This window comes from Chionomys nivalis, chromosome 1 (genome assembly GCF_950005125.1).
Source record: "Chionomys nivalis chromosome 1, mChiNiv1.1, whole genome shotgun sequence".
Classification (NCBI taxonomy): Eukaryota; Metazoa; Chordata; class Mammalia; order Rodentia; family Cricetidae; genus Chionomys; species Chionomys nivalis.
This window is the reverse complement of record NC_080086.1, coordinates 36,955,610-36,982,901: the sequence shown is the minus strand read 5'-3', so window position 1 is coordinate 36,982,901 and position 27,292 is coordinate 36,955,610. Positions and strand designations below refer to the sequence as shown.

The 27,292-nt window shown below is 51.4% G+C and overlaps 2 protein-coding genes across 6 annotated transcripts; both read left to right on the top strand.

Annotated features, from left to right (window-relative positions):
* The first annotated feature begins 350 nt into the window (after nucleotides 1-350).
* Nucleotides 351-13,972, top strand: Il17re (interleukin 17 receptor E). The gene is made up of 16 exons (XM_057764163.1): nucleotides 351-482; nucleotides 739-754; nucleotides 1,583-1,741; nucleotides 4,232-4,329; nucleotides 4,565-4,724; nucleotides 4,799-4,938; nucleotides 6,517-6,585; nucleotides 7,360-7,426; nucleotides 8,272-8,447; nucleotides 8,537-8,584; nucleotides 8,674-8,719; nucleotides 8,815-8,969; nucleotides 11,552-11,620; nucleotides 12,190-12,241; nucleotides 12,316-12,414; nucleotides 12,933-13,972. The coding sequence occupies exons 1-16, from the start codon at nucleotides 363-365 to the stop codon at nucleotides 13,514-13,516; spliced, it is 2,058 nt and encodes a 685-aa protein (XP_057620146.1). The 5' UTR covers nucleotides 351-362; the 3' UTR covers nucleotides 13,517-13,972.
* Nucleotides 13,973-14,839: 867 nt separating this feature from the next.
* On the top strand, nucleotides 14,840-26,971 carry Il17rc (interleukin 17 receptor C). 5 transcript variants are annotated; one of them, XM_057769035.1, is made up of 18 exons: nucleotides 14,840-15,127; nucleotides 15,406-15,427; nucleotides 15,594-15,746; nucleotides 15,976-16,038; nucleotides 16,125-16,234; nucleotides 17,908-18,019; nucleotides 18,285-18,329; nucleotides 20,042-20,181; nucleotides 20,373-20,432; nucleotides 22,209-22,263; nucleotides 22,344-22,525; nucleotides 22,615-22,665; nucleotides 23,697-23,742; nucleotides 23,897-24,018; nucleotides 24,329-24,388; nucleotides 24,914-24,965; nucleotides 26,100-26,195; nucleotides 26,312-26,971. In XM_057769035.1, the coding sequence occupies exons 1-18, from the start codon at nucleotides 15,023-15,025 to the stop codon at nucleotides 26,935-26,937; spliced, it is 2,100 nt and encodes a 699-aa protein (XP_057625018.1). In that variant the 5' UTR covers nucleotides 14,840-15,022; the 3' UTR covers nucleotides 26,938-26,971. The 5 variants fall into 5 exon arrangements, with proteins under 5 accessions (XP_057625018.1, XP_057625011.1, XP_057625002.1 ...); XM_057769028.1 differs by having other exon boundaries at nucleotides 22,615-22,674; XM_057769019.1 differs by having other exon boundaries at nucleotides 22,615-22,674; nucleotides 23,694-23,742.
* The last annotated feature ends 321 nt before the right edge of the window (nucleotides 26,972-27,292 follow it).

The following is a 27,292-nucleotide window of genomic DNA, read 5'->3' as shown; positions in this document are numbered from 1 at the left end:
CTGCAGTGTTTGAGGGGTAGGAGGGGTTAAGAAACGGGTGCATCTCCACGGCAGGGTGCTGGTCCCTTTCCTATTAACTCTTCACCACACCAGGAGCCCCTGTGATGGGAGAGCAGTACCGCTTTCTACAGAACAGTGAACAAGTGAACAGCGTTGATCAGTGCCCTGGCTCAGGAAAGGAATGTGACCTAGCCTGCTGGTTAGGATAGAGGAGGAGCTTCAGGGCAGGGTGGATCCCCAGGCAGGGCTAGGTGAGAGCGCCTGCTGGTGCCGTGTACTCCTCACAACTCCAGGGCCAGGCCCTGCTGCCCTCCAGCAGACAACAAAGCCATGGTCTCTGTGTCCTGATCCTGCAGAAGCTCATGGGGAGCTCCAGATCGGTAACCTTGTTTCTGCCTCTCCTGCTGCTGCTCTTCAGCCTGTCTGCAGCTGCTGAGGCTGACTGTCCCTACCTGCCACGCTGTCTGCTGGCCCTCCGTGTGGTAAGGTCCTGCTGCCAAGTGGGGGGAAATCCCTGTGCTCTTGTGGCGGCCTCATTGTGTTACCTGAAGGGATTGGTAAGGTTCCGCTGTGCTGAGGTCCTTGGCCGGGTGGAACTGAGAAGAAAACAGCTGGCGTGGATGGACATCTGTGGGTCAGAACTGGATGATTGACAGAGTTCAGGGAGAATGCTCCTTACGCAAGTCCCTTCTAATGATGCCTCTCTCCTTTCTCTTCCCGCTGGCCCTATACCTTCAGGATAAGAGTTCCACCGGTGAGTCTTAGCTCTTGTTCTGCTTCTCTACCCCGTGCTCCCCTGAGTTCCAGATCCCACTCAGCCATCCATGGCAATTTCGGTTCTAACCTGAGGTTCAATGAGAAAGTGGAGGACCAGTCTAGATTTGCATTGTAATTCTCCCTCAGACTCTAGGAATGCAGGCAATGTTCTTCACTCTGCCATTTGGCCATGGCCTCTGAGCACAGGAGCAGCGGAGAAATGATTGCTCGATGGGGACAGTGTTGCTTCCAGTCCATGGAGAGGATAAGATGAGCACCCTGGCTAATCTCCAGGCATTCTGTACAAGCTGGCTCTTCCTCTCACTGGCCTTTCCTTGATCAGGAAGAATACTCTTTCATACTTTATGGTACATTCTGCTTTACCAAGCTTTCCCCCGTTCATTATGTTACATGGTCCCTATAACAACCCCATTCTATGGAAGAGCAATCTGGCACTTGTCCAATAATTTACCCAAGCTTGTACTCGAATGTTTGTCAGAGCTCAGCCTTAAATCCAGTTTGGAGGAGATAGGCAGGACCTCCTTAGACCCTACCATTTTTTCTTGTTCCTCTTTTTGTTTTGCTTTGAGGCAGGGTCTCACTGTGTAATACCAAAGCCTCCATCCTTTTTATTTGTTTGTGTTTATTATTTTTGAGACAGGGTTTTTCTGTGTAGTCCTGGCTGTCCTGGTACTCACTTTGTAGATTAGATTGACCTCAAACTCAAACTCACAGAGATCTGCCTGCTTCTGCCTCCTGGGTGCTGGGAGGAAAGGTGTGCACTACCACCGCACAGCTGCCTCCATCTTTACTCCTCCTGTTTCAGCCTCCCAAGGAGTGACTTACAGCCACGTGCCACTGTGCCGACTTCCCTTTCTGTCTTACACAGGAAGTTCTGCTCAAACTCCCTGCCCTACCCTCCTAGCCACAAAGCCTTGGCTCTGGCCCTGCTGTTTGTGCCTACATCTGATGTCCCGTCCTTCAGGTAGGAAGAGCAGCCTTCGAGCCGTTCTCAGCGGAGGTTTGGATTAGGGACAGCTGCAGAACCACAAGTGTCAGTTGTTATACTGGAACGTGTTTTCGTCCTGTTAACCTCAACAGGGATATGAGCATCCTAGGACAGCACATCATGACAAACATTCAGGGGACAGCTGTCTCTCTGTGGAGGTGCCACCTTTCATCTGGTACCGATTCCTGAAAGTTGTGTGTGCTAGGGACTTGCTATTGTTACTTTCCATCTGTAAAATGGGATTGTCACTCTGCTGTTTCATCGTCTTACTCGGCACACACTGAACACACACTTTAAAACTAGCAGTTACGGGGGGATGGAAAGGTAGCTCAGCAGTCACGAGTACTAGATGCTCTTGCAGAGGACCTAAGTTTAATTCCCAGCACCCACGTCAGGCAGTTCTCAACTGTCTGTATGTCAGCTCCAAGGAATCTGAGGTTTCTGATCTCTCGAGCACCTGCACTCATTGTATGTACCTATACACAAATATATATACACACACATGTAATTAAATATAAATAAAGTCACACCTTTAATCCCAGCACTCAGGAAGCAGAGGCAGGCAGATCTCTGTGCGTTCAAGACCAGCCTGGTCTACAAGAGCTAGTTCCAGGATTGGCTCCATAACTACTGGGAAACGCTGTCTTGAAAAACCAATAACAAACAAATAAATAAAATAACATCACAAAAAATTAGTTTAAAATTTTTCACTATTAGAAATCATGCTACAGCTCAGCAGTGGTGGTGCACACTTTTAATCCAGTACTCGGGAGGCAGAGGCAGGCAGATCTCTGAGTTCCAGGACAGCCAGGGATACACAGAGAAACCCTGTCTAAAAAAATAAAAAATAAATAAAAAATTTTAAAAAAAGGTGCTACAATTAGCATCTACCTTTGTGGGAGGAGTGTGTGTGTGTGTGTGTGTTCTCTATTTAAATCATTCTTCTTTGTATTATTTATTTATTTATTTATTTATTTATTTATTTATTTATTTTTTTGGTTTTTCGAGATAGGGTTTCTCTGTGGCTTTGGAGCCTGTCCTGGAACTAGCTCTTGTAGACCAGGCTGGTCTCGAACTCACAGAGATCCGCCTACCTCTGCCTCCCAAGTGCTGGGATTAAAGGCGTGCGCCACCACCGCCCGGCTGTATTATTTATTTTTTACACATTTTTCATTAGGGGTGGAGAGATGGTTCAGATAAGAGCACTGGCTGCTACTCCAGAGGACCTGTATTTGGTTCCCAGCACCCACATGGTGGCTCACAGTTATCTGTAGCTCTGGTTCCAGGGAACCTCAGCAGGCACTGGGCATGCACACAGTGCACATGTATATGTGCAGGCAAGACACTCATACACATAAAATGAATAAACCTAAAGATTTAAAAAATAAATAAAATATCTTTTATTTATTATTTGACAATCGCATACTTGCATACAATCCATCTCGATCATAGCCATCCACAATTCCTCGCCCTTCCCTTGGGTAACTCCCAATGCATCATTGTCCCACATCGTGTCTTCTTCTTCTTTTTAATATTTGTTTTATGTGTATGAGTGTTTTGCCTGCTTGTATATATGTGTATTACATCCATGAAGTACCCATGGAAACATCAAATCCCGGTAGCACTGGAGTTATAGATGGTTGCGAGCCATCATGCGGGTGCTAGGAACCAATTTGGGTCCTCTAAGAACTGTGAGTGCTCTGAACTGCTCATCCATCTTTCCGCGCAAACACATGCACACAGCCCTCAGCTTTTCGAGACAGAGGCACACTGTGTAGTCCTGGCCCGCCTGGAACTTGCAGAGCAGACCAGGCTGGCCTCAAGATCAAGAGATCTGCCTGCCTCTGCCTTTCAATACAAATAGAAAACCATGCCTTGCTCTGTTTGTTTTGTAACTCACTGAGTCAAATCAGTGCGTCCACTTGCTGGAAAGCTGACTGAGCCACTGGCTTGGCCTGGTGCAGCCTCGTGCAGGTAACCACGGTTGCAGTGGGCTCATGAACACGACAGCCATGCCACGTCTGGAGACCTCATTGCTCCTTCACATCCTCTGGCTCTCACGTTCTTTCTGCTCCCTTTTCCGTGCTCACTGAGCCTGGAAGGGGCTTAATTCTTTTTTTTACTGAATCATAATTTTCGCCAACAAAGGACCTCAACATCATTGCTGTCCTTGATTTCTATTGAATTCTTACTCAACATTGGGTCGCATCTCCAGGTAGGACAGGGGCCAAGAATTCCCAGGTAAAGGCTGGAGAGATGGCTCAGTGGTTGGGAGCAGTGGCTGCTCTTCCAGAGGACCCAGGTTCAATTCCCAATACCCACATGGCAGCTCACGACTGTAACTCCTGTTCCAGGGGATCCAACACCCTCATACAGACATAGATGCTGTCAAAACACCAATGTACATAAAATATAAATAAATTAAAAAAAATTCCCAGGTAAGAAGGGTGTGTCTCCCTTCTACAGGCCTTCAGTGGGGCTGGTTCCCTCTCTTGGTGAAGAAATCTAAAAGTCCTCATAAGTTTGAATTCTACTGGAGGCACGGGACACCAGCCTCCTCCAAGGTACCTGCTATTCACAGCTCTCCTCTGGCCCGCAACTCCTTTCTTCCCTTATTTTGTTCTCCAGCTACAAGAGAGAGTTTGAGAATGGGGCGAATATACAGTAAGGGAAACTGAGGCCAAAGGAACTTGAACGATTTGCCTGTGGTCTCTCAGGTTTCAAAGGCAGAACTAGAAAGCAGATGTCCTGGGTCCTGGCTTGACACAGTGATGTCTAACATTTGTTCTCCGCTTGCAGAGGAAGCTGCTAAGCAGCCTTTCCCTGTCTCAGGAAAGCCGTCGCAGTTCCAGCCCCTCCCCAGACGTCTCCCACAGAGGGCCACGCTCCAAAAGGAGCCAGCCTTTGGACACAGAAGGAGCAGAGCATCTTCTTAGAGCAGGTTCACAGAAGCGTGGAGGTAGGCATGACGCGCATCAGCAGGTAGTTTCAGCCTTACCTGAGCCAGGCTCACTGAGTCTTCCTTCTCCCTAGGACCTGAATTCTCCTTTGATTTGCTGCCTGAGGCACAGGCTATTAGGGTGACGCTTCCTCCAGGCCCAGAGGCTAGTGTGCGTCTCTGTTACCAGTGGGCCCTGGAATGTGAAGATATGAGCAGTCCCTTTGATACCCAGGTATGGAGTTCCATGCCCTGTAAAGAGACTGATTATACAATTTCTCAGAAAATGGGGGCTGGGGAGGGCAACTGGGACCCAGACAAGGAGAGTAGTTGTCTAAAACCTCCTTAGAAAATGAGGTAGGAGCCGGGCGGTGGTGGCGCACGCCTTTAATCCCAGCACTCGGGAGGCAGAGGCAGGCGGATCTCTGTGAGTTCGAGACCAGCCTGGTCTACAAGAGCTAGTTCCAGGACAGGCTCCAAAACCACAGAGAAACCCTGTCTCGAAAAACCAAAAAAAAAAAAAAAAAAAAAAAAAAAAAAAAAAAAAAAAAAGAAAGAAAACGAGGTAGGTAGCATCAAGACTTTTTTTTTTTTGGACTAAGTAGAAACGGTGGTGGTCTATGTTACTTGAGAGGAGAGGCCAGAAAGAAATGAGTATAGTATGTATTCCCAGGGAGAGAGAGGACCGTTGGTGTGATTCACGTCAAATTAAGAGACCTTTGCTAGGGCCGGGGACATAGCTCGGTTGGTAGAGTGTTTGCCCAGCATGCTTGACCTCTGGCATTGTACAAATGGGTGGGAGGTATAAGCAGGAGGACCAGAAATTCAAGGCCTTCCTTGGATATATAATGAGTCTGAAGTCAGTTTGGGGTACACGAGTCTTTTTTTTTTTTGTTTTTTGTTTTTATTTATTTATTATGTGTACAACATTCTGCTTCCCACACACCAAAAGAAGGCGCCAGATCTCACTACAGATGTTTGTGAGCCATCATGTGGTTGCTGGGAATTGAACTCAGGATCTCTGGAAGAGCAGTCAATGCTCTTAACCTCTGAGCCATCTCTCCAGCCACTACAGGAGTCTTAAGAAAAAGAACAACAGCCGGGCGGTGGTGGCGCACGCCTTTAATCCCAGCACTTGGGAGGCAGAGGCAGGCGGATCTCTGTGAGTTCGAGACCAGCCTGGTCTACAAGAGCTAGTTCCAGGACAGGTTCCAAAACCACAGAGAAACCCTGTCTCGAAAAAAAAAAAAAAAAAAAAAAAAAAAAAGCTTTGTTATTTCCTCAGGAGGTTGTTCCCTGATATTTGACCAAACTGTCACATGTGCCTTGGTGCTCTTCCCTCTCATACCTTTGGTTTAGCCTCAGAAAATGATATTCTCCACTCTCACAGTCCTGGTCCTAGAAGTCCACTTCGCCCTCCAGACATCACAGATTCCACTGTGCATAGCTGGGTATCACGAGCAGAGACTGATGCCATTCTCTGGGTCCCTCAGTTCGCTTCCTGTCTGCAATGACTACATCTAACATCACGGTGATACTAACCTTTAGTAGAGCTGGTGCTTCTAACGCTCTGCATGGCATACAGCTGGAACTCTAGAAATGTCCAGTCCTTTCCCTACCCCTACGCTTGTAGAGTACCTCAAGCAAATGGCCAGAGTAGAGAACCAAGATCCTATGAGAGGGAGAAATCAGTGTCATGGAGGAGGAAAGCAAGGCATATTATCCAGGGTCCCAGCATCCTCCTGCCTCGCACACAGTGGCCATGCCTTTCCTTAAGTGTCTCTTTTCCTCTCCCTTTGTGATTTATCAACAGAAAATTGTGTCTGGGGGCCACACTGCAGACCTGCATTATGAATTCCTCCTGCCCTGCATGTGCATAGAGGTGAGCGCAGGAACCGCATCTCCAGTAAGTCAGCTTACAAAGGCCTAGGGATGGAGGATGACTCGGTGATGGAGCAAGCCGTACTGCACTGAAGAGAGACTCCACAAGGACTAGGCTACTGGTGCTGGCTAGGCTATGAACCACACATGTTCAAAGGTAGAAGGGTTCTAGGCCATTTCATCTCAGCCCTGCCTGAATGCTGCCCTGCCCTGGTCCAGATTCAGCTTCAGCTCAGACACAGAGCCACCAGCCACCAGCCATCACTGTGTTCTCGAGAGCCAAGGTTGCGTGTTTCTCCTGAAGTCATGGCTTCTCCAGCCTCTATTATAGCTCTCCATCTCTCCTTGTAAGTCTGAAGATAAAGAGGCTTTGAATGTTTTTAGAGGGAAGACAGGTACTAAAAGGGTGTAAACAGGGTCCTGGGAAACAAGAACCCTTCAGAGGAGAGAACCGGTGGACTCTTAGGGAATCCAGAATAAGGAGTCAGCACAGTACTGGGTACCTTGAGAAAGTCAAGAATGGAGTTCAGAAAGCCTAAAATTGAGGGATGTTACCCTGGGGATCTCTCTCTTGCTGGGATCAGTTCTTTGGAGACAGGAATAGTCAGCCCCTCATTTCCCATTCTCGCCTGTGCTCTGGAACCCTAAGTCTTGCCCATACTCCACATCACTCCCCAATTAGTGTCCTGCAGCTCAAGCTGCTTCCTAACAGTAAGCTGATGCTGAAGGATGATGCTGGAAAAACCATTTCCTTGATTCTCTCTTTGCTCCCCAGGCGTCCTACCTGCAGGAGGACACTGTGAGGCGCAAAAAGTGTCCCTTCCAGCGCTGGCCTGAAGCCTGTGAGTCTTGTTTGTATTGATCCTGGTGCACATTCATACTCCCCGCCCCCCATGTGCGTGTGATGGAGGAAGACCCCAGGTGACATGGAGGACATTTTTGTCTGGAGCCGGGGGTGGGGGGGGCACGGTGTCTAATGGTCAGCCTGCAGAGAGCTCCTGAGTGCTGAACATTCTGAGTGGAAGAGGGTCACCCAGGGAACAGTGTGTGAGAAGACCAACTAGTGACCTAGGCTCACTTCCCAGTTCTGCCATGGGTTATCCCCAGAGGCCCCCCTCCAGCCCCCTCATCTGTAAAATTCAAAACTGTTTACGAGGCTTGAGTGGAATATTTCACGGGGAAGTGGCTGGTGTCGTTTGGAGTGCTGTGTGCTCAGCGGTGACCTTGAGAAGAGATGACATTCGATACGTACAAAGCCTCCGCATGTAGGCAGGGTTATCATCAAGGACTGTCTGCAGGACATCAGCTCAGGAAAGGAGAAACCCAGGGACACTGTCGTGAGCAGAGAGGGTCTCAGAGGAACTGGTACCTGAACTGAGCTCTGAAAATGGACAGGATTTAGAAAGAAGAGCTAACAGATGACATTCAGAGTCTGAGAGGAGCCCACATAGATTTGAAGTATAGGGTGCAGTAAGGGGAATTCAGAATGGAGACCCAGGGTAGGAAGATAATGCTTAAGGAAGCTGGGCAGAGAGGGAGGGAGGAGGTGGAGGGTGGAGGAGCGCTCGCCTGCCGAGCCCCTGTGAAGCCTGGAATTCTGCTGGTACACTGGTATTTTCTCCCGCGCCCTGGGATGAGGTGGGGATGGGGAAATGGAGCCTCATCCTTGGACCTACCACCTGCCCAGATGGCTCCGACTTCTGGAAGTCAGTTCGCTTCACTGACTACAGCCAACACAGTCAGATGGCCATGGCTCTGACACTCCGCTGCCCACTGAAACTGGAGGCCTCCCTCTGCCAGAGGCAGGACCCACTTGTGCCCTGTGAAACCCTCCCCAATGCCACAGCGCAGGAATCAGAAGGAGTAAGGACAGCCCCCTCCCTCCAGAACCGAGGTGGGCAGGGTTGGGGCCCAGAGACCTTCTCCCTGTCTAACTCCCCTCTTCTTAACAGTGGTATGTCCTAGGGAATGTGGACCTGCACCCCCAGCTCTGCTTTAAGGTACAGCCATGGGCAGGGGACTGGCAGTGGGCGGAGGGCGGGATGGATGGCACTGAATCTTGCTGACTTGCCATTCCTGTGTTTCTCAGTTTTCTTTTGAGAATAGCAGCCATGTTGAATGTCCCCACCAGAGCGGTGAGTCGGTAGGAATCCCTTCTTCCACGTCTCACCCTCCCTCACCTGTGACCTCAGGCCCAGTACACCCAACTCTGATCACCTCTCACAAACAGGGTCTCTCCCATCCTGGAACGTGAGCATGGACACCCAGGGCCAACAACTGACCCTGCACTTTTCCTCAAGGACACATGCTACCTTCAGTGCTGCCTGGAGTGACCCAGGCTTGGTGATAGATACTTTGATGCCTCCAGTGTACAGCATCAGCCAGGTACGGCCTAGCTGGGCTCTGGTTCCCACCAGGTTCTCTTGGCCGATGCATATCCTTAACGTCCCTGTTACTTCAGTGAGGCCGACCCTGGGTGGTAGAGGCCTGCATCCTGGCACCTGTCATAGACTATTTACCTGACCAGCCTTGGATCATTGGTCCTCTGTTAACCCATGGGGTCCTGCAGGAGGGGATTCCTAAGTCTCAGTCCCTCAGACGCTGGCACTCCCACCGTCAAAGCTGTCGCTGCATTGTGTGTGTGGTGGAGCATATGTATGTGTAGATATGCACGCCTGTAGGTGTGAATCAAGAGTCCAGGGGTCTTCTACTCATGTCCACCTCATTTCTTTGAGGCAAGGTCTCTCACTGAACCTGTTTTCAGCTAGGGTGGACGTCTAGTGAAATCCTGGGATTCACCTGTCTCTGACCCCCAGTCTGGGGTTGCATGAATATGCTGCCATGCCTGGCTTTTTTTTTCTCCCCCAGACAGGGTTTTGCTGTGTAGTCCTGGTTGTCCTGGAACTCACTCTGTAGACCAGGCTGGCCTCGAACTCACAGAGATCCACCTCCCTCTGCCTTCCGAGTGCTGGGATTAAAGGTGTGCGCTACCACCACCAGCTCTCGCTCTTTTTTAAATCTGGATGCTTGGGGTTTGAACTTAGGTGCTTATGCTTGCGCAGCAAAGCAGTTACTGAGTCATTTCCTCTGCCCTACGTTGCATATTGATGCTACCCTCACCCCAGCTGCCATCTCCCAGGTCTTATGCCTCCACAAGGCACTAGTAATAAAAGTTCACTGTCGTAGTTAGGGTTTCTATTGCTATGAAGAGACACAATGACCACAGTGATGGTTATAAAGGAAAACATTTCTGCCTGGGGGTGTTTTGAGACAGGGTTTCTTTGTGTAACCCCAGCTGTCCTAGAACTTGCTGTGTAGACCAGGCTGGTCTCAAATTCATAGAGATCCTTCTGCCTCTGTTTCCCGGGTGCTGGGATTAAAGGTGTGCACTGTCGCCACCTGCCTGGCAGGAAAACTTCTACTTGGGGCTGGCTTACAGTTCAGAGATGTAGTCCATTATCATCATGGTGGGAAACATGGCGGCGTGCCGGCAGACGTGGTGCTGGAGAGGTAACTGAGACTTGTATCGTACATCTTGATCCACAGGCAGCAGAAGTGAAAATGCCACACACTAGACCCGACTTGAGCATCTGAGACCCCAAAGCCCAGCCCCTAGCGGCACACCTCTTCCAACAAAATCACACCTACTCTAACAAGGGCATATACCCTAATAGTGCCACTCCCCGTGGGGGCTGTTTGTAACTTTCAAGAGATCCCTGGAAACTGAAGGACTCACAGTTCAGTACGGCTCAGGTTGACTAGCTAGCCAACTTGGTCCTGTGCATCTGATTTAAAAACCACAACAGCAAAACCGCAGCACTCAGCTAACCCAGCATCCTGTGCTCGCCACAGTTGACCCTCAAAGGCTGCCTTGCAGCTGGCAGCCTGCGGGCTCCACACAGCAGGTGGTAGCAAACACTTGATCTCTAGAGCATCTGTTGCTTGTCAGTTGCCTTCAGAGTGGAGTCAGGTAGGTGAGGGGTACAGAGTAGGGGAGAGGTGTCACTCATGGGTAGAGATGACTGGCCAGCCCGTGACAAACATGTGGATAGAGTGGAGCCAGGTCTCATCTGTAGACAGCAATCAGGTCTCTTCAGTTCAGCACACATCTCCTAAGTGCTGCTCTGTGCCCAGCCTACATTAGCACCAGGAGGTGTAAGAAGAGCATACACTACAGGCTTTGCCCCCCTTTTCTTAGCCTAATAACAGCTGCTTCAACATTATCAGTGTATTATGTAAGGCATCTATCGGCATATTTCCATTTAGTGCTTCCAGTAACCCACTAAAGATTATTGTCCCTCATGCAAATAAAGAATCTGAGGCTGGAGCCGGGCGGTGGTGGCGCACGCCTTTAATCCCAGCACTTGGGAGGCAGAGGCAGGCGGATCTCTGTGAGTTTGAGACCAGCCTGGTCTACAAGAGCTAGTTCCAGGACAGGCTCCAAAACCACAGAGAAACCCTGTCTCGAAAAACCAAAAAGAAAGAAAGAAAGAAAGAAAGAAAGAAAGAAAGAAAGAAAGAAAGAAAGAAAGAAAGAAAGAAAGAAAGAAAAGACTCTGAGGCTGGGAAAGGAGAAGGTATCATCCAAGCCCACAGAACAGTCCCGAACCCAGGAACTACAAAGGCCACAGTTAAGCCTCAACCTAGGCCGCCAAGCTCCACGGCTCACTCTCCAGTGGACAAGATACCTCCTCAGTTGTGCAGGGGAGTGAAGGGATGCACGCATGCTGCAGGACCAAGACAATGACTGTGCCCACCTTCTTCCGTGTGTGTGTGTGTACGTGTGTGTGTGTGTGTGTGAGCTCAGCTGCAGCCGTTAATATCTGGAGAGAGTCAACATTGGCTAGGGTGACCGAGGAAGTCTCCTGGAGGTGGCACTGGGTCCTTTATCTAGGTAGGATGGAGGTGGATGAGACGCTATCAGATCTGCCTATATGGGGACAACCATTCTACCTTTGTCCCTACAGACCCAGGGCTCAGTCCCGGTGACTTTAGACCTCGTCATTCCCTTCTTGAAGCCGGGGAGCTGCATCCTGGTAAGAAATCCTACCCCACCCATCACAGATTCCCTGGCACAGAGTCCATAAATGGATTTGGTTTGGCCAAGTGTTTCAAATTGGAATTAGTGGTCACTAGTTATATGTTATCTACAAAACAAAACACTGAGGCAGGAAGACCTTTGTGAGTTCGAGGCTAGCCTGGTCTACAATAGCTAGTTCCAGGACAGGCTCCAAAGCTACAGAGCCACAGAGAAACCTGTCTCGAAAAAACAAAAAAACCAAACCAAACCAAAACACTGATATTTTGCCTTCCCATAAAAAAGGAGAAAACCTGGTGCTATATGTCCATGAGGTGTAGTGACAAGGCCTAGCACTCAGTGGTTGGTGACTGACTAATTTAGCTGCTCTGTACTCTCCATCCCAGGCCAACTGTGGGAGCCACTGTGGTCTCACTGGCATTTGCCACCTTGGCCTGGTCCGTGTCAGTTCAGGGATTGTACAAGACCCAAAACTGGAGCTGGAGGAATTCCCAAACCAGTGGGGACTCCTTCCCTGGGACGGCAGGCTTGCTCTAGCTCACATGAGTGGGGGCCGTGTGTTCTCAGGTGTGGAGGTCAGATGTCCAGTTTGCCTGGAAGCACCTTTTGTGTCCTTATGGTGAGTTCTTGGGTGAGAGGAGAGGGAGCTTGGGCAACTGAAGAGATGGCTTGGCTTCACCCTGCTGGATTTAGTCTCCCATAGACACCTGGGGCTCTTGATCCTGGCACCGCTGGGCCTCGTTATTCTACTGGGCGTAATTCTGGTCCTCCTCTGCCGGCGCCTACTGCCAGGTAAGTTCATCTGGGGTAGCTAAGACAGACATTCCCGGCACCACTTGATCAAACTAGGGAAAAGTTCAGACCGCTAGCCTTAGGCCCCCTAGTGGACAGGAATTGTTAAGAACAGGGCAAAGGGCTTGTGGGTGTGGGTTCTATCTGTATCACCAAGCCCGCAGGAGGCAAGGGCCGGGATGGGGTAGGGAGTGTTTACAATCCAGCCTGCTGTGCACTAGAAGCTGCACGTTTTCCTCATTAGCCTTTAAGCCCCAAATAGGCTCTGTTTGGGGGACTGACTACCAGAACGGATAAAGACTACAGAGTGTAGGGCGCTCTAGAGTGTAGGCCAGAGGCCTCGAGGGAAGGGCTGGTCTGTCTCCCTGCCACACACCACCACCACCACCACCACCACCACCACCACCACACACTCAGCTGTTGCTCTGGTCCTCTGCTGCACAGACACACACACACACACACACACACACACACACACACACACACACACCCCACTCAGCTGTTGCTCGGGTCCCCAGGTCCAGGCCAAGCGCGGCCAATTTTACTACTGCACGCAGCGGACTCAGAGGCCCAGCGGCGCCTGGTGGGAGCGTTGGCCGAACTGCTGCGGACCGCGCTGGGCGGCGGGCGCGACGTCATCGTGGACCTCTGGGAGGGGACGCATGTGGCACGCATTGGACCACTGCCATGGCTCTGGGCTGCGCTGGAGCGCGTAGTGCGGGAGCAGGGCACGGTGCTGCTGCTGTGGAACTGTGCAGGCCCCAGCCCAGCCGGCAGCAGCGACTCACAGACTGCGTCCCTTCGCACCCTGCTCTGCGCTGCCCCACGCCGGCTGCTGCTTGCCTACTTCAGTCGCCTTTGCGCCAAAGGCGACATCCCTCGGCCTCTGCGCGCTCTGCCACGCTACCGCCTGCTTCGTGACCTGCCGCGCCTGCTGAGGGCGCTGGATGCTCGACCTGCCACCCTAGCCACCAGCTGGAGTCATCTTGGGGCCAAGCAGTGCTTGCAAAGCCGCCTGGAGCTGTGTCACCGGCTGGAACTTGCCGCCAGAGTTGACTACCAAAGCTCAACCGATCATCCCTGCGGTTCCAGTTGTCTGTAGCCTCAGCCTAGGGAGCAACAGCTGGAAGTATAAAATGAGGCCTCAAACTTGTACTCTTTGGGGATTTCTTGCCCCCCTCAAACTGTAAGACTCACCCCAGGCCCCAAACTTGTCCAGCTTCATTCTCATATTCGCTCCCTCTCAGAGTCCCTGACAGAAAGTTGGACCCTTTCTGAGGAAGGGGGCGATTTTTCCATTTTCTTTCGGAAACTGCAAAGACAGCCATCTGCACCATATACTCTAGCCCAGGCGGCAGAGCTGGGCAAAGGCTCGGAAGCAGCCGCTCTATGTCAAGGCCTTGAAGGTGGTTCTTCTCAGTGGAGTTGAGAGAAGAAACCCCTTGTAAGTTTCCAGAGGGAGGCTCTATCCAGAGGTAGTTTGACTTTTTGTTTTACTTTGTTTTTGTTTGTTTGAGACAGACACTTGTAGCCCTGGATAGCCTGGAACAAAGAGAGATCTCGCTGCCTCTGCCTCCTGAGTGCTGGGGTTAAAGGCGTACTCCCCCCACCCCTCAGCTGGTGAGAGAGAGGATTTTCTTTCATCCAGAAAGATGAATAAAAGCGACCATAGTAGATAAATTAAGGACCAAAGTGTGCTGCTCCTGTGTGCCTGGGCCTGCCCTAGGCTTGTTCTAGGGCGGCTCACAGTCCTCGTCTGTGGCCTCATACCCACAAGTGTCGCCTGTGAGAGGCAAGGAGGTCCTGTATCTCGTTGTGATTCTTCTGAGAGCAAAGGGAAAACCAAAGCTCAGCTGGGCACGATGCCCACTCCACTCCTCCAGTCCCACAGCAGCACAACGGAACCTCTGCTGAGTGAACTCTGGGTCCCCCAGGTCCTGCCTGCCCCTCTGTCCCCCTTGAACCTGGGCCAGGCAGTGGGGAGAAGCCCACTTTCTGGTGCCCTTTGGTACCAGCTCACTGTCTTCAGAACTCCTGTTTTGCGAGGGTCTCAGTCACTGGGGTCTAGGGCAGTGTATGAAGAATGGAGGTGTCTAGTAAAAGGGAACCCAGTGGGCCAGTGGAACCCGGGGTCATATAGGAAGTGGAGACACCTGAGCTGCCACGAGCCTGCACGCCACAAGTCTGGGGTCTTCTCAGTCATAGGTAGTCTTCGTGTTTGAAGAAATCCAGGGTAACAGTTACCTTATTCAGCTTGGCTCCAGCTGTGCTGCCTTCCCAGAGCTCCTCCCTGCCAGGTGTCAGCCAAGGAGGAGGAGGAGAAGCCACCACCCCAGTCCAAAGCTGCCGGCTCCTAAGCCTGGAGTTGGTGGGAGGGACAGGACAGGGTGGGGCGGGAACAGCCTGCTGGGAGTCAAAGCGAAAGCACTCCAGCTGAAACTGGGCCCGGAGTCCGGGCTCCGAGTGGGAAAGTATGGCTGGAGAGCAGTTCTAGCGCTTGTTCTCTCTCAGGGACACAGGGCTGGTTGGCAGCAGGGGTGGGGGGTCTGCCCCCCCTCGGGGGGGCAGGACCGGGCCTCAGGCCTGGGTGCTGTGTAGCACCTGGAAGATGCCAATGTCCTGGTTCCTGCTGTCCTTGGCACTGGGCCGAAGCCCTGTGGTGGTTTCTCTGGAGAGGCTTGTGGAGCCTCACGACACCGCACGCTGCTCTCTAGTGAGTCTGGGGTCCTGGGAAACTGGGGAAGGCTGAGAGTTCAGTCTGTGACTCTTCAGAGCCCTAATCTGGCTCCTGTCACTGCCTCCATCAGAACCGCCCTGTCTGGTCTGTCTGGTGCTGATGGGGATGATGGAAAGGGGACAAGAATTAGTCTTGTCTGCAGGGAAGGGCTTAAGGTGGGGAGTCCCAGAAGGAGGTAGGCAGGGGAAGGGGTTGTCAAGCAAGGAAAGGTGCTGAGATTTGGGGGTGTAAACTGACTTTTCCTTCCTTCACAGGGCCTTTCCTGCCACCTCTGGGGTAAGTGTTGCTACTTAAACAGCGGGAACTTCAGGCTAGCTGAAAGGGAAGGGACTGTTTACCCCCAGCCCCGAGAGGCTGAGCTAGCCCCCCTGCCCTCTGGAGGTGTCAGAAGCCAAATCAGGCTCTGAGCAGCTTCAGCTCCCACTCCACCCTTCACACCCAGATGGTGACGTGCTCTGCCTGCCTGGAAGCATCGAGTCTGCCCCGGGCCCTGTGCTCGTGCCTACGTGCCTGCAGACAGAGCTGGTGCTGCGGTGCCCACAGGAGACTGATTGTGCCCTCTGTGTCCGCGTGGTTGTGCACTTAGCTGTGCATGGTGAGTGGGGAGTCCTGTGGCTGTGTGTGCACTCATGAGAGTGCCCCGGAAAGGCATGAGAACTGCAGACTCTGTGCGCATCTGCAATGTTGGAGACACTGGCACAAGCATCTCTAGGCCAGCCTGTTCTCCCAGGCCTCTGCTTACCAACTGTGGCATTTCTGGAAGGGAATCTAAGCCCAGAGAAGGTGTCTAACTTTGGCTTTACTCTCTTCTCTGTTCCTTGCAGGGGGCTGGGAAGAGCCTGAAGAAGGGGAGAATTCTGATTTGGAACTCCAGGAACCTAGAAACGGTGAGGAGTCAGTGGCCCAGCCGCTGTGTCCTGCCAGGGTCTTTCCCACGGCTTGTGGCCTGGCTGACCCCTGTTTTTACCCACAGCCTCTCTCCTGGCCCAGGTGGTGCTCTCCTTCCAGGCCTACCCCAGTACCCGCTGTGCCTTGCTGGAGATACAGGTGCCCGCTGTCCTGGTGCAGCCTGGTCAGTCTGTGGTATGTGAAGTGCTTCTCCTGCTGAGTAGCCACATTCTGAATCTGACATTCCCGCCACAATCCCAGGCACTGTTTCTTTAAATCTTGGGTCTGATCTAAGCAACGAGCCCACTCAGCCTTCGTGGTGGTTTTTCTGTCTATAAAATCAGGATAAGGAGCCGGGTGGTGGTGGTGCACGCCTTTAATCCCAGCACTCGGGAGGCAGAGGCAAGCGAATCTCTGTGAGTTCGAGGCCAGCCTGGTCTAGTAGAGCTAGTTCCAGGATAGGAACCAAAAGCTACAGAGAAACCCTGTTTAAAAAAAAAAAATCAGGATAAGGAAACTCCTACATCACATGTTTGACTTGGGACAATTTTATTTCATTCGCTCACCAGCAGCAAATAGGGCTTCCAGTTGCTTCCATCTTTACCAACACTTGGCATTTTAAAATTTAGATGTTAGCCATTCTGCTATGTATGCTGTGGTTTATAACTGGGGATTTGTGTGGACGTGTGCGGTGGTAATGTTTATATTTCTAAATTGAATTTGTTTATTTATTGTGTATGTATGTATGTTTCCTGGGGGTTCAGATGGAGGGCAGACAACAGCTTAGAGTCGGTTTTCTCCTTATTACCATAAAGGCCCTGGGGACTGAACTCAGGTTGTCTAGCGTGGTGGCGAGCACTTTACCTGCTGGGGGTCTAGACAGCCCACTGGCTGGTGTTTCTGTTGTTGATCTGTTATGTGAATGTGGGGGACGAAACCTAAGGCTTTGTACACACTAAGCAGCTGTCTACTGCTGCGCTACATTCTCAGACCTTGTTTTTAGTTAGACAGAATCTTGCTGTGTAGTCTAGGCTGAACTCCTCCTGCCTCACCCTCCTGAGTGCCAGGACTACAGGTACATGCCACTGTGTTTGGTTTACAGCTTTAATTTGCATACCCCTAATGACTGACGAAGTCACTTGTTACATGCTTATTGGCTGTTTATAACTTCCTTCATGAAAAGTCCTTTTTAACTTTTGATGACTTTATAAAATAAGAATAAAGGGCTGGGAATGTAACTCAGTGATAGAGCGCTTGCCTAACATACTCAGAGTCCTGGGTTTGATTCCCAGCAACACACACACATACATACACGCATGCACACACACGCATGTACACACACGCATGCACACACACACGCACGGACACACACATACATGCATACTCTCACACACACACGTACATGTACACGCATGTGCACACATTTTTTTAATCTGTAGAGTTGACTCCACAGTGCAGCCATGAGCACACTGAGGTGCTTGCACTAGTATATCTAATCAACTTCCCCCCTTGGCCAAGTGGCCATGACAACAGGTGTAGGCAGCAACGCAGATGGCCTGGTTAATCCTAAGCCTGCCAACACAGGCAGACACTTGCTTCAGAACTGGGGACCTGTTCAAAAAAGGGAATTTAGCTGGGTGGTGATGGCAATTGCCTTTAATCCCAGCACTCGGGAGGCAGAGGCCGGCAGTTCTCTATGAGTTCGAGGCCAGCCTGGTCTACAGAGCCAGTTCCCCAAACAGCTGGGGCTACACAGAGAGACACTGCCCCCCCCCCAAAAAAAAGTCAGTGGGTGAGCAGAGTGGTCTGTCCATATGAGCCCAAGATCTTGGCCTGGCTTCTGAGCCCTGTACCACCTTTCCTCATAGGGTTCTGCAGTGTTTGACTGTTTCGAGGCTGGTCTTGGGTCTGAGGTGCGAATCTGGTCCTACACACAGCCCAGGTACCAGAAAGAACTCAATGTCACCCAGCAGCTTCCTGGTAAGTGACCAAGAGCCCTGGTTCCCTAGCCTGTGGTCCCTCTGGTCACTCCCCCATTACTTGCAGGCAGGAATCTGAGCTGGTATCCTCCATAGCCAGTTCCTGGTGCATCCAGCTCCTGGGATGGGTGCTCTGTGCCCACATAAAAGTGGGTGATCTTCAGGGCATAGGCAGCCCCTCTCAGTATCTCCCCATGGGTTGGGTTGCCTCCCTTCTTTCCTTGGTCCCCAGCCCCACTGGAGGTTTTTCTGTGATCTCTCCCCAGACTGCAGGGGTCTTGAAGTCCGGGACAGCATCCAGAGCTGCTGGGGTAGGGGCTAGGGACAGTGGGCTGGGTGGAGGGAGGAACAGGGTTGGAGTTCACACAATGCATACTTTTGGTTGACTTCAGCCCTGGGATGCCAAATTCCAAAAGTCACAGGACATGGTCCTTCATTCATTCATTCATTCACTCATTCCACATGCACTGTAGTAGTTACTTCATCTATGCCAGACATTGGAAGTATAAAGATAAACCTTTTCTTATAACAAGTATTCATTAATATCAGGAACATATAGTGGCCCAAAGTACTGCCAAGATTATGGTGCCCAAATTCATAAAACAAAGTGGAAATGATATTAAACCTGAAATAGGGACTGTTATTTTGTATCTTCTTCTAAAGAAAATTTATCATGCATATATAACATATATAAAAAGTTAAAAGTGCAATGATTTTTTTTTTGAGACAAGGTCTTACCATGTCATTCTTGCTGGACCAGAACTCACAAGTCTCATGTCCACATAGATCCACCTGCCTCTGCTTTCCAAGTGCTGGGATTGCATGTGCACCATCGCGTCCAGCAAAGAGGCTTTAATAGCTAGTTCAGTGACGTGGTTATATAGTTATGTTGTTTTGGTTTTGACAGGAGCTTGCTAGGGTGTGTGTGCATTCTAAACTTGAACTTGTGATCCTCCTGCCTTAGCTCTTTCTTAGCTGAGGTTGCAGGTGTGTGTCACCACATCTGGTCCAGCTGTGTCAGTGTTTACACATGCTTCGACTTCTACAACGTGCACAAGGTGAACCATGAATTCGGTGGCAGTTTTTAAACTTTGAAATCATCTAAATCTTCTCTTTCTTCTTTTCAACACTTTGGCTTTCCTCTTTGGCACCTCAGGAAGCTCAGTAGGCGCCGGGGCTTCGAGAACAGACACACAGCAGGCATCTCATCTTGTCACGCAGTGTTGGTGGCTTTCCTTATTCAACAAACATTGACTGAATAATTACCCCGTGCCAGATACGGTTATAGACGGGAAGGAAATTAATAAGCAAACTCTCTGAAACTCCAATCCTTATGGAGCTGGAGCTGGGATTAGGGAAGGGTTGAGAGAAGATCCAGTAGACCTGTGTAGATGTAAGGTGTGCAGTAAGGTAGATGGTGACTGGAGTTTGGAGAGAAGTCAAAAGAGAGGGGTGGGAAGACTGAGAGTCACAGTAGTGAGAACGGGTACTGTAGCGAGGGATGTGAAGGGTCCTGTATTTGAGAGACAGGCGTTCCATAGGGAGAGTGCAGCACATGCAAAGGCCCTGAGGTAGGATCAAGATTGAGCATGCTTAAGGAATATGAAGAAACCTCATGTGTTTGCAGCAAAGTGGTCAAGACAAGGTACTAACAGATGAGGTTAGAGAGAGGTCAGAAACTAGGCTGGTTAAGGTCTTGCAAGCTTTGCAAGCACTGCAGCTTTTACTGGTATTACTATGTGGGGCATTGGCAGAGTCCAGGGAAAGTCATTGGCATTGAGGAGGTAGCAGGATTCTACGGGCTGCAGAGGAAGAAGAGTTGTCCCACGATGCAAGCTGGAGCCTCTGTGGGTTTGTCTCTGGGCTTGTGGCTGGGGACAAAGGCTGGTCTGTCCTCCCAGGGCCTCCTAGTCTGAGGGTTTGGTGGAATTTCCAATGGGGCAGTTGGTGAGTATGGCCCAGGCTTGGCTGTGCAGAAGGGTGAGGGGAGTCTGAATCCCACCCCCTTTGCTTTCCCCATTAGCCCTGCCCTGGCTCAATGTGTCTGCAGATGGTGACAGTGTTCACTTGGTACTGGACGTCTCTGAGGAGCAGAACTTTGGCTTCTTACTGTACTGGGATCAGGTCCAGGGTCCTCTCAAACCCTGGAGGTACAAAAACCTGGTGAGGCTTCTCCTTCAGGTCCATGTTCACCCTGTGCTCACGCCCACATTAAGGATGTGTGCAAACTGTCAAAGGGGACCTTTGAAGGGGTGCAGTGTGTGTGGGGGTCTGTCTGCCTATTTCCCTCTGCTTTGGGCCTCGCTGTTTCTTCTCCTTATCTTTTAACTCACTTCCATCTGTTCATCCCACAGACTGGACCACAGACTATTACCTTAAACCATACAGACCTGGTTCCCTGCCTCTGCATTCAGGTAGGAGCAGAATCCACCTGCACGTGGGAGACGGGGCTAGGGAGGTACAGAGGGATGGCCTCCGATCTTTTAGGGTCACTGTTCTCCCTACTCTGTAGGGACCATGGCCCCTTTGGGTGGCTGGCTGTCCCTTTACTCTTGTCTTGTGCCTTCTCCTTGTTATGTGCCCAGAATGCTCCTGGGGTCCTTTACCCACAGGACCGTTCCTCATGACTCAGATGTCACCTCTTCCCTGAAGCCTTCCCTCCTCTTTGCGTTCCCTCTTCGCGTTCCCGTGAAGGGTAGGACCCATGCTCTATGCTTAAATGAGCTTGAATCCTTGCCATTTACAGGCTGAATGACCTTGGGCAGGCCACTGCCTCTCTGAGCCTGCTTCTTATCTGTAGTCTGGATCAACTGTACCCTCCCGGGGTTGTTGTAAAGAAGGGTGCCACATCTAGGTTTGAATATGTTGGCTGTGGCCACTCCCTCTAACTGCAAGTGATATTATTCATCGAGTCCCATCCACGTGACCTCTTACTCATTCTTCCCCTTCCTCTCAGTCTTCAGTTCACCTTGGGCCTCTATAATCTCTCCTGTAGTAGTCAACAACCTCTACACCCTACTTCCCTTTCCAGGGCCTTTCTGCCATCCCTGGTTTCCTAGCTTTACCCTTAACTGAACCTTTCCCAGTAGACTTCCAACTTCTCCTTTATGAGAAGATTGTTATTTCCCGTGGAACTGCTGACCAACGCTCGCCCACCCTGCCTTTCCTCAGGCAGTTCCCACCTCTGTTCCAGTACCCAAACCTTCCCGGCTCACATCCCCTCTTTCCCAAAGCTTCTCCACTCTCCTGGCCTCTCTTAGTTCCCAATCTCCCTGTCCTTCTGGCTTTTCTTGTCCACGTGTCACTTCCTTTAACGTTTGGGCTTCTGTCTAACTTTCTGTTGCGTAGGTAAGATGCTCAGTGAATATTTGGAAGTGGGTAAGTGACTAACATTTACATAGTTTATCCTTACTACAACTGTGAGTCTGTGACTTCCTTGAAGCAAAGCCTATCTTACTCAAACATAGGAACTTTGCCAGACTCTTGGACAGTTCCTGGCATACAGTGGGTGCTAATATTGGCGGTAGAGATGAATGAACAAATCCCCACTGCCAAACACAATGGTAAGACACATGTCAGATGTTCAGGAAATGTGCGCTGTGATTTAACAGCAAAGCCATGCCCAGTGCCCACCACTGAGCAGGTTCTCTTGGTTAAACATTTGATGAATGAATTAATGGTTTCTCACAGCATAGTGTTAAGCACATGGTGATGATGCTCTTACAAACCTAGCACAGTATTTGATACATAGGCGGTATTCACACAATGGTTGTGAAGTGAATCAAGATGAATAACCTAAGGCTCTTAGTGTATACCACACTGCTAAGACACACAGTAGGCGCTCATTAACAGTTGAGTGAAAAGCCAGGTATGATGGTGTGTGCTTTGAATCCCCGTCCTCAGAAGGCAAAGGCAGCTGGATCTCTGCTAGTTCCAGGCCAGACAGGGACACATAGTAAGACCCTGAATCAAAAATAGAAAAACAAACAAGCACAAGCTCCTCGCCCCAAGTTGAGAGAAGATGTTCTAAGTGCCACATGGCAGTGTTTACTGAGAGAATCCAAATTCCCATCTCTAGAGCTCTGTAAGAGGTGTTTATGAGACCTCAAGGAGTGTATCCTGGAATGCAGCAGGGGCTGACACATGCTCATGGATGAATGACTGGGTTGGATCGACTTTTTTCTTCCCAGGTGTGGCCCCTGGAGCCAGACTCTGTTAGGACCAGTTTCTGCCCTTTCCGGGAAGGTGAGTGGATCTCCTATGGCAAGGGGTTGGCTGCGTAGGAAGGCTGACTCATGTTCAGTAACCCGGACTCTCTTCTCTAGATCCCCGTGCACACCGGAACCTTTGGCACATAGCTAGGCTGCAGGTGCTGTCCCCAGGGACATGGCAGCTAAATGCACCATGCTCTCTGCCGGCCCAGGTGGCACTGTGCTGGCAGGCACCAGACCAGGTTCCCTGCCAGCCCCTTGTGCCACCAATGCTCCAGGAGAATGTCACTGTGAATGTGAGGTCAAAGGCATACCCAGGATGGAGAGAGAAAGGGGGACCCCAGGTTTTCCCTTTGCGACTTCACTTATTTCCTGCCTTCCACAGAAGCCTTATGAGTTCCCATCGGTGAGAGGCCACCCCAACCTCTGTGTCCAGGTCAGAATGGTAATCAAAAGCACTGGGCTGAGGGTGGGACCCCGCACCAATTCTCCTCCCCAAACTACAACGTCCACAGGTACTTCTTGGAACTCATGCCCCTGTCACACACATCATACACAGACACACTAATAATAAAAATAAAACAATTTTTAGGTTAAAAAATAAAAGCATTCGGGGCTGGAGAGATGGCTCAGTGGTTAAGAGCATTGCCTGAGTTCAATTCCTAGCAACCACAAGGTGGCTCACAACCATCTGTAACAAGGTCTGGTGCCCTCTTCTGGCCTGCAGGCATACATACAGAATATTGTATACATAATATTTTAAAAAAAAATAAAAAAAATAAAAGCATTCATTCAAGATTTAGCTGGGCAAGGTGGCTCGTGCCTATATTCCTAGCATTTGGGAGACTGAGGCAGGAGGACGTGCTGCCCTGAGTTTGAGGCCACCCTGTCCTGAGCTGTAGTGAATGACAGGCCAGCCTAGGTTAAAGATTAAGACTGTTTCAAAACAAAACAGATTGGTTGACTATCTACTACGTGCCAGCCACTTTGAGACAGCTCTGTCAGTGAACAAAACCAAGAGCTGTTCCTCTCGTCACAGAACCTGTTCCTAAGGAAGGAAGGTGAACAATACATATAACTGAAGAGCACGTTAAAGTGAAACCCATGGTGTGGTAAAAGCTGAAGGCATGGGGAAGGGCAGAGGCTGTGATTTTCAGTGGGTGGCTGGCTGAGGCCAAGAATGAGTCTCCTCTGAGGTGGCAGGTAAGGGTGACCGGTTGTAGGTGCTTCAAGACCCAGAGAGCTGCAGGGTTGTAAGCTCCGTCAGCACAGGTCTTCTCCCAAGGCCTGCTCTGAGACAGATGGGTGACTCCCAATCCTGCAGCTGAACCCAGATGTGCCTAACCTCAGGTCCAGAGTACAGAGCCAGCCTGACGGGCTTCCTCTTGCCTGCTCCTTCCCTTGTGGACTTTCCGGCCCTGGCTCTTGCTTTTCCTAGCGCTCCTAATTCTGGCCCCTTCTAAGCAGGTGAGCAGCTTGGAGAAGGTACAGTTCCAAGAATGCTTGTGGGCTGGTGAGTGGGGCTTGAGGGTGGCTGGGACAGGGTCCCTTGCAATCGGGGTGAGCCATGGAGAAACTGTTTCTGGGGGTGAAAGTCAGGGGATGGGCGGAAGACAAGTGGCAACTCCTGAGTGGGTCTTACTAGAGTGGCCTCTCCCTCCTCCCAGACTCCTTGGGGCCCTTCAAGGACGATATGCTATTAGTGGAGATGAGAACCGGCCTAAACGACACATCAGTCTGTGCCTTTGAATCCAGTGGCTGTACAGCACTGCCTAGCAATGCCTCCACGGTGAGGACCAGGGAATCTCCCTCCAGGCCTTCCCGGCTCCGTCTCAACTGTGGCTTCATATTCTCCTTCCATCCCATTACCCTCTATTCTGCTACTGCTCTGTCAGGCCCAGTACAGTGCTCTTGGAAGTGTGTGTGTGTGTGTGTGTGTGTGTGTGTGTGTGTGTGTGTATGTGTGTCTGTGCATGCGCGTGCCTATGCCTTCCCAATGGCTTCCCAAGTCTCCCAGTGTCTCTCGACAAACAATTCTGCTTCACTGCAGCGCCTTCCATGCTGCCCCAGGTGACAGCCCTCCTTCCCTTGACTTGCAGAGAGCTGCTCGCCTTGGAGAGCATTTGCTGCAAGACTTCCGGACACACCAGTGCGTTCAGGTGAGTTAGTGATAGAACAGGTCCTAGTGCCTACAGGCAAGATCCTTCAAACCCGCACTGGCCGACCTGTTCCGCTTCTTTGTGTCTAGCCCTGGGTCGGTAAAGAGCAGGAACATACAGTTCCCGTCCCTCAGGTGTTCACTTCTGGCTAGAGACTGGCTAAGAGATATACACCCCAGTGTTAGGGTCTAGAGCTTTGAGGAAGGCCCCACTTGGCATAGAGCTCAGCTTAGGCACAGCTTGAGCAAAAGCAGGAGCCTGCTCTGGGCAGGGAAGTATGCAGAGCTGAGGATGGGAGATTGAACAGGCTGGGCAGAAATTATTAGGTGTTGAACAGCAAGCAGGGGCCCGTGGTTGTGTCTTTTTTTTTTTTTTTTTTTTTTTTTTTGAGACAGGGTTTCTCTGTGTAACAGTCCTGGAACTCGCTTGGCCTCAAACTCACAGAGATCCCCCTGCCTCTGCCTCCCAAGTGCTGGGATTAAAGGCGTGCGCCAGCAACACCCGGCCTGTGGTTGTGTCTTACAGCTGTGGAAGGAGGATGACCTGGGAGCGCTATGGGCCTGCCCCATGGACAAGTGTGAGTATGCCACAAACTGCTCTTCCTGGGTAGGGAGCTGACTCTGATGACAGGGACTACAGTGCTGGGCAATGGCTGCGATGCTTTGCCTGGCTCAAAAACAGCACAGCTACATCCCTTTATCCATTCCAAAACCAGAGGCAGAAAGATGGTTCAGTCGGTAAAGCCACTTGCCACCAAGCCTGACAACCGGAGCTCCCTGGGAGCCAGATGAACTGACTGCCTAGAGTTGTCCTCTGACCTCCACACATGCTCCATGCCGTGTGGAGAGAGAGACACACAGAGACCGAGAACACACTTTCAGAGATCCCAGCATTACCAAAAAGGCAGAACCTGCCCTTGCCAACGCAAGTCTAAAAGAGCCCAGTCGAGAACATCCAAGAAGTATGAACTATTGAATGTTTGCAGGTGTGATCTTGTAACAGTGCTAGGCAAGGAAGCACGAAGCAGTGGAAAGGGTTCGGGGAGGGGGGGGGTGAATGAGCGTGAGCAGAGTGGCTGCCTGACCTAGGTGGGATGAAGGGTTCAGGGGGGAAAGGTCCCAGCCTGTGAGGTCTGACCTAGGTAAAGGGAGTCAAGCTGCATTTTTAAGACTGTGCAGAACATTTCTGAGAGTTTCCAAGGCAGTCAGCATGGTTAGAGAGTCTTGGGAGGAAGATGGGAGGCTCATGAGATCTGGGATTTTATGTTCCCAGCAACACCAGCTTCCTCATGGGTTAGAATAAAGCTGTTTCAAGCAGATCTTGGTGGATACCCACAGAGTGAACGACTGAATCAGAAGGGGGGGGGGCAGTCAGGCTATTGCAGTCACGGCAACACAACAAGGTTAAGGGCCTGCAACCCCACACTTAAGGGGCACTATCAGCTCACATTTAAGCACTTAGGAGGCCTGACACTGTTTTGTATTTTACATGTAACCCTATGCACTTAGTACCGTTATCCCAAATTTACAGGCTTGAAAACTGAGGCAGGTCACACAGATATAGATGGAGCTTTTTCAGTGCACAAGCTCTGACACTGTGACTTTGGGGCAAATTACTCCAAGTCTACCACCGGTCTCAGTTTTCCTCCTCTGTGAAACGGAGCAAAAGGTATAAGGTTTCTAACTAGCCCATTCTTCCTTGTCTATCCCAGACATCCATAAGCGCTGGGTCCTGGTGTGGCTGATCTGCCTACTCTTGGTCGCTGCACTTTTCTTCTCTCTCCTTCTAAAAAAGGATCGTGTGAAAGGTGAGCGCCTCCCTGTCCGGGTTTCCAAGGGACAGCCTCAAAGGGTGACTCTGGGCTCCAGTGGATGGAGGGAAGGCAGGTCCGGGCTCACCCACACGGGCTGGCTCTCCCGACAGCTGCCCCTAGGGCCCGTACAACCTTGCTCCTCCACTCTGCCGAGGGAGAGGGCCATGAGCGTTTGGTGGGCGCACTGGCGTCTGCGTTGAGCCAGTTGCCGCTGCGCGTGGCCGTGGACCTGTGGAGCCGCCGCGAGCTGAGCGCGCACGGGGCCCTGGCTTGGTTCCACGAGCAGCGGCGCCGGACCCTGCAGGAGGATGGCGTGGTGGTCCTCCTCTTCTCGCCAGCGGCGGTGGCGCAGTGCCAGCAGTGGCTCCAACACGAGACTGTGGGACCGGGGCCGCATGACGCCCTCGCCTCCTGGCTCAGCTGCGTGCTGCCCGACTTCCTGCAAGGCCGGGCGGCCGGCCACTACGTCGGGGTCTACTTTGACGGGCTGCTGCACCCCGATGCTGTACCCGCCCCGTTCCGCGCCGCTCCGCTCTTCTCCCTGCCTTCGCAGCTGCCCGGCTTCCTGGACGTCTTGCAGGGAGGCTGCTCCCGGAGCACCGGGCAGCCCGCTGACAGGGTGGAGCGAGTGGCCCAGGCTCTGCGGGCCGCCCTGGACAGCTGCAACCTGCAATCGGGAGGCCCCGGGAGCTGCGGCGAGGCATGGGACCCGGGACCCTACCCTGCACTCAAATAAAGACCAACACAGTTAACCTAACCAAGTTGCCGTCGTCGTGTGTACGTCCTACTAAACCGCTAAGAGAGCCTTTAACCCGCGGTCCTTTAAAAGAGGGACAGGTGCAGCCCGGCGCCGCTTCTGGTTGGTTAGCATGGGATGACGCAATGGCACATGGCCATCCTTCATTGGCTGTGAGGAGGCCCCGCCCTCCTTGCTGCGGCGTAGGAGAAGTGTGTACTTTTACGGGGGGCGGTGGCGTTAAGGAGACTCGGCCCACAACTCCCCGGGCGGGGGCGGGGACTTTTTTTTCTCCTTGTAGTCTAGCCGGGTCTGGATCCTTCCCGTCCTGTTCCAGGCCGTCCCTGCATCTTCC

What these genes read in the sequence shown, in the direction of transcription:
- Il17rc (XM_057769019.1), top strand. Translation starts at nt 15,023, where the DNA reads ATGCCAATGTCCTGGTTCCTGCTGTCCTTGGCACTGGGCCGAAGCCCT. An exon ending in TCTGTGTCCAGGTCAGAATG is followed by an intron (nt 22,675 to 23,693) that starts GTAATCAAAAGC and finishes GCCCCTTCTAAG; the next exon opens with CAGGTGAGCAGCTTGGAGAA. An exon ending in TGCCTAGCAATGCCTCCACG is followed by an intron (nt 24,019 to 24,328) that starts GTGAGGACCAGG and finishes CTTGACTTGCAG; the next exon opens with AGAGCTGCTCGCCTTGGAGA.
- Il17re (XM_057764163.1), top strand. Translation starts at nt 363, where the DNA reads ATGGGGAGCTCCAGATCGGTAACCTTGTTTCTGCCTCTCCTGCTGCTG. An exon ending in AGGTTCACAGAAGCGTGGAG is followed by an intron (nt 4,725 to 4,798) that starts GTAGGCATGACG and finishes CCTTCTCCCTAG; the next exon opens with GACCTGAATTCTCCTTTGAT. An exon ending in TGAATGTCCCCACCAGAGCG is followed by an intron (nt 8,720 to 8,814) that starts GTGAGTCGGTAG and finishes TCTCACAAACAG; the next exon opens with GGTCTCTCCCATCCTGGAAC.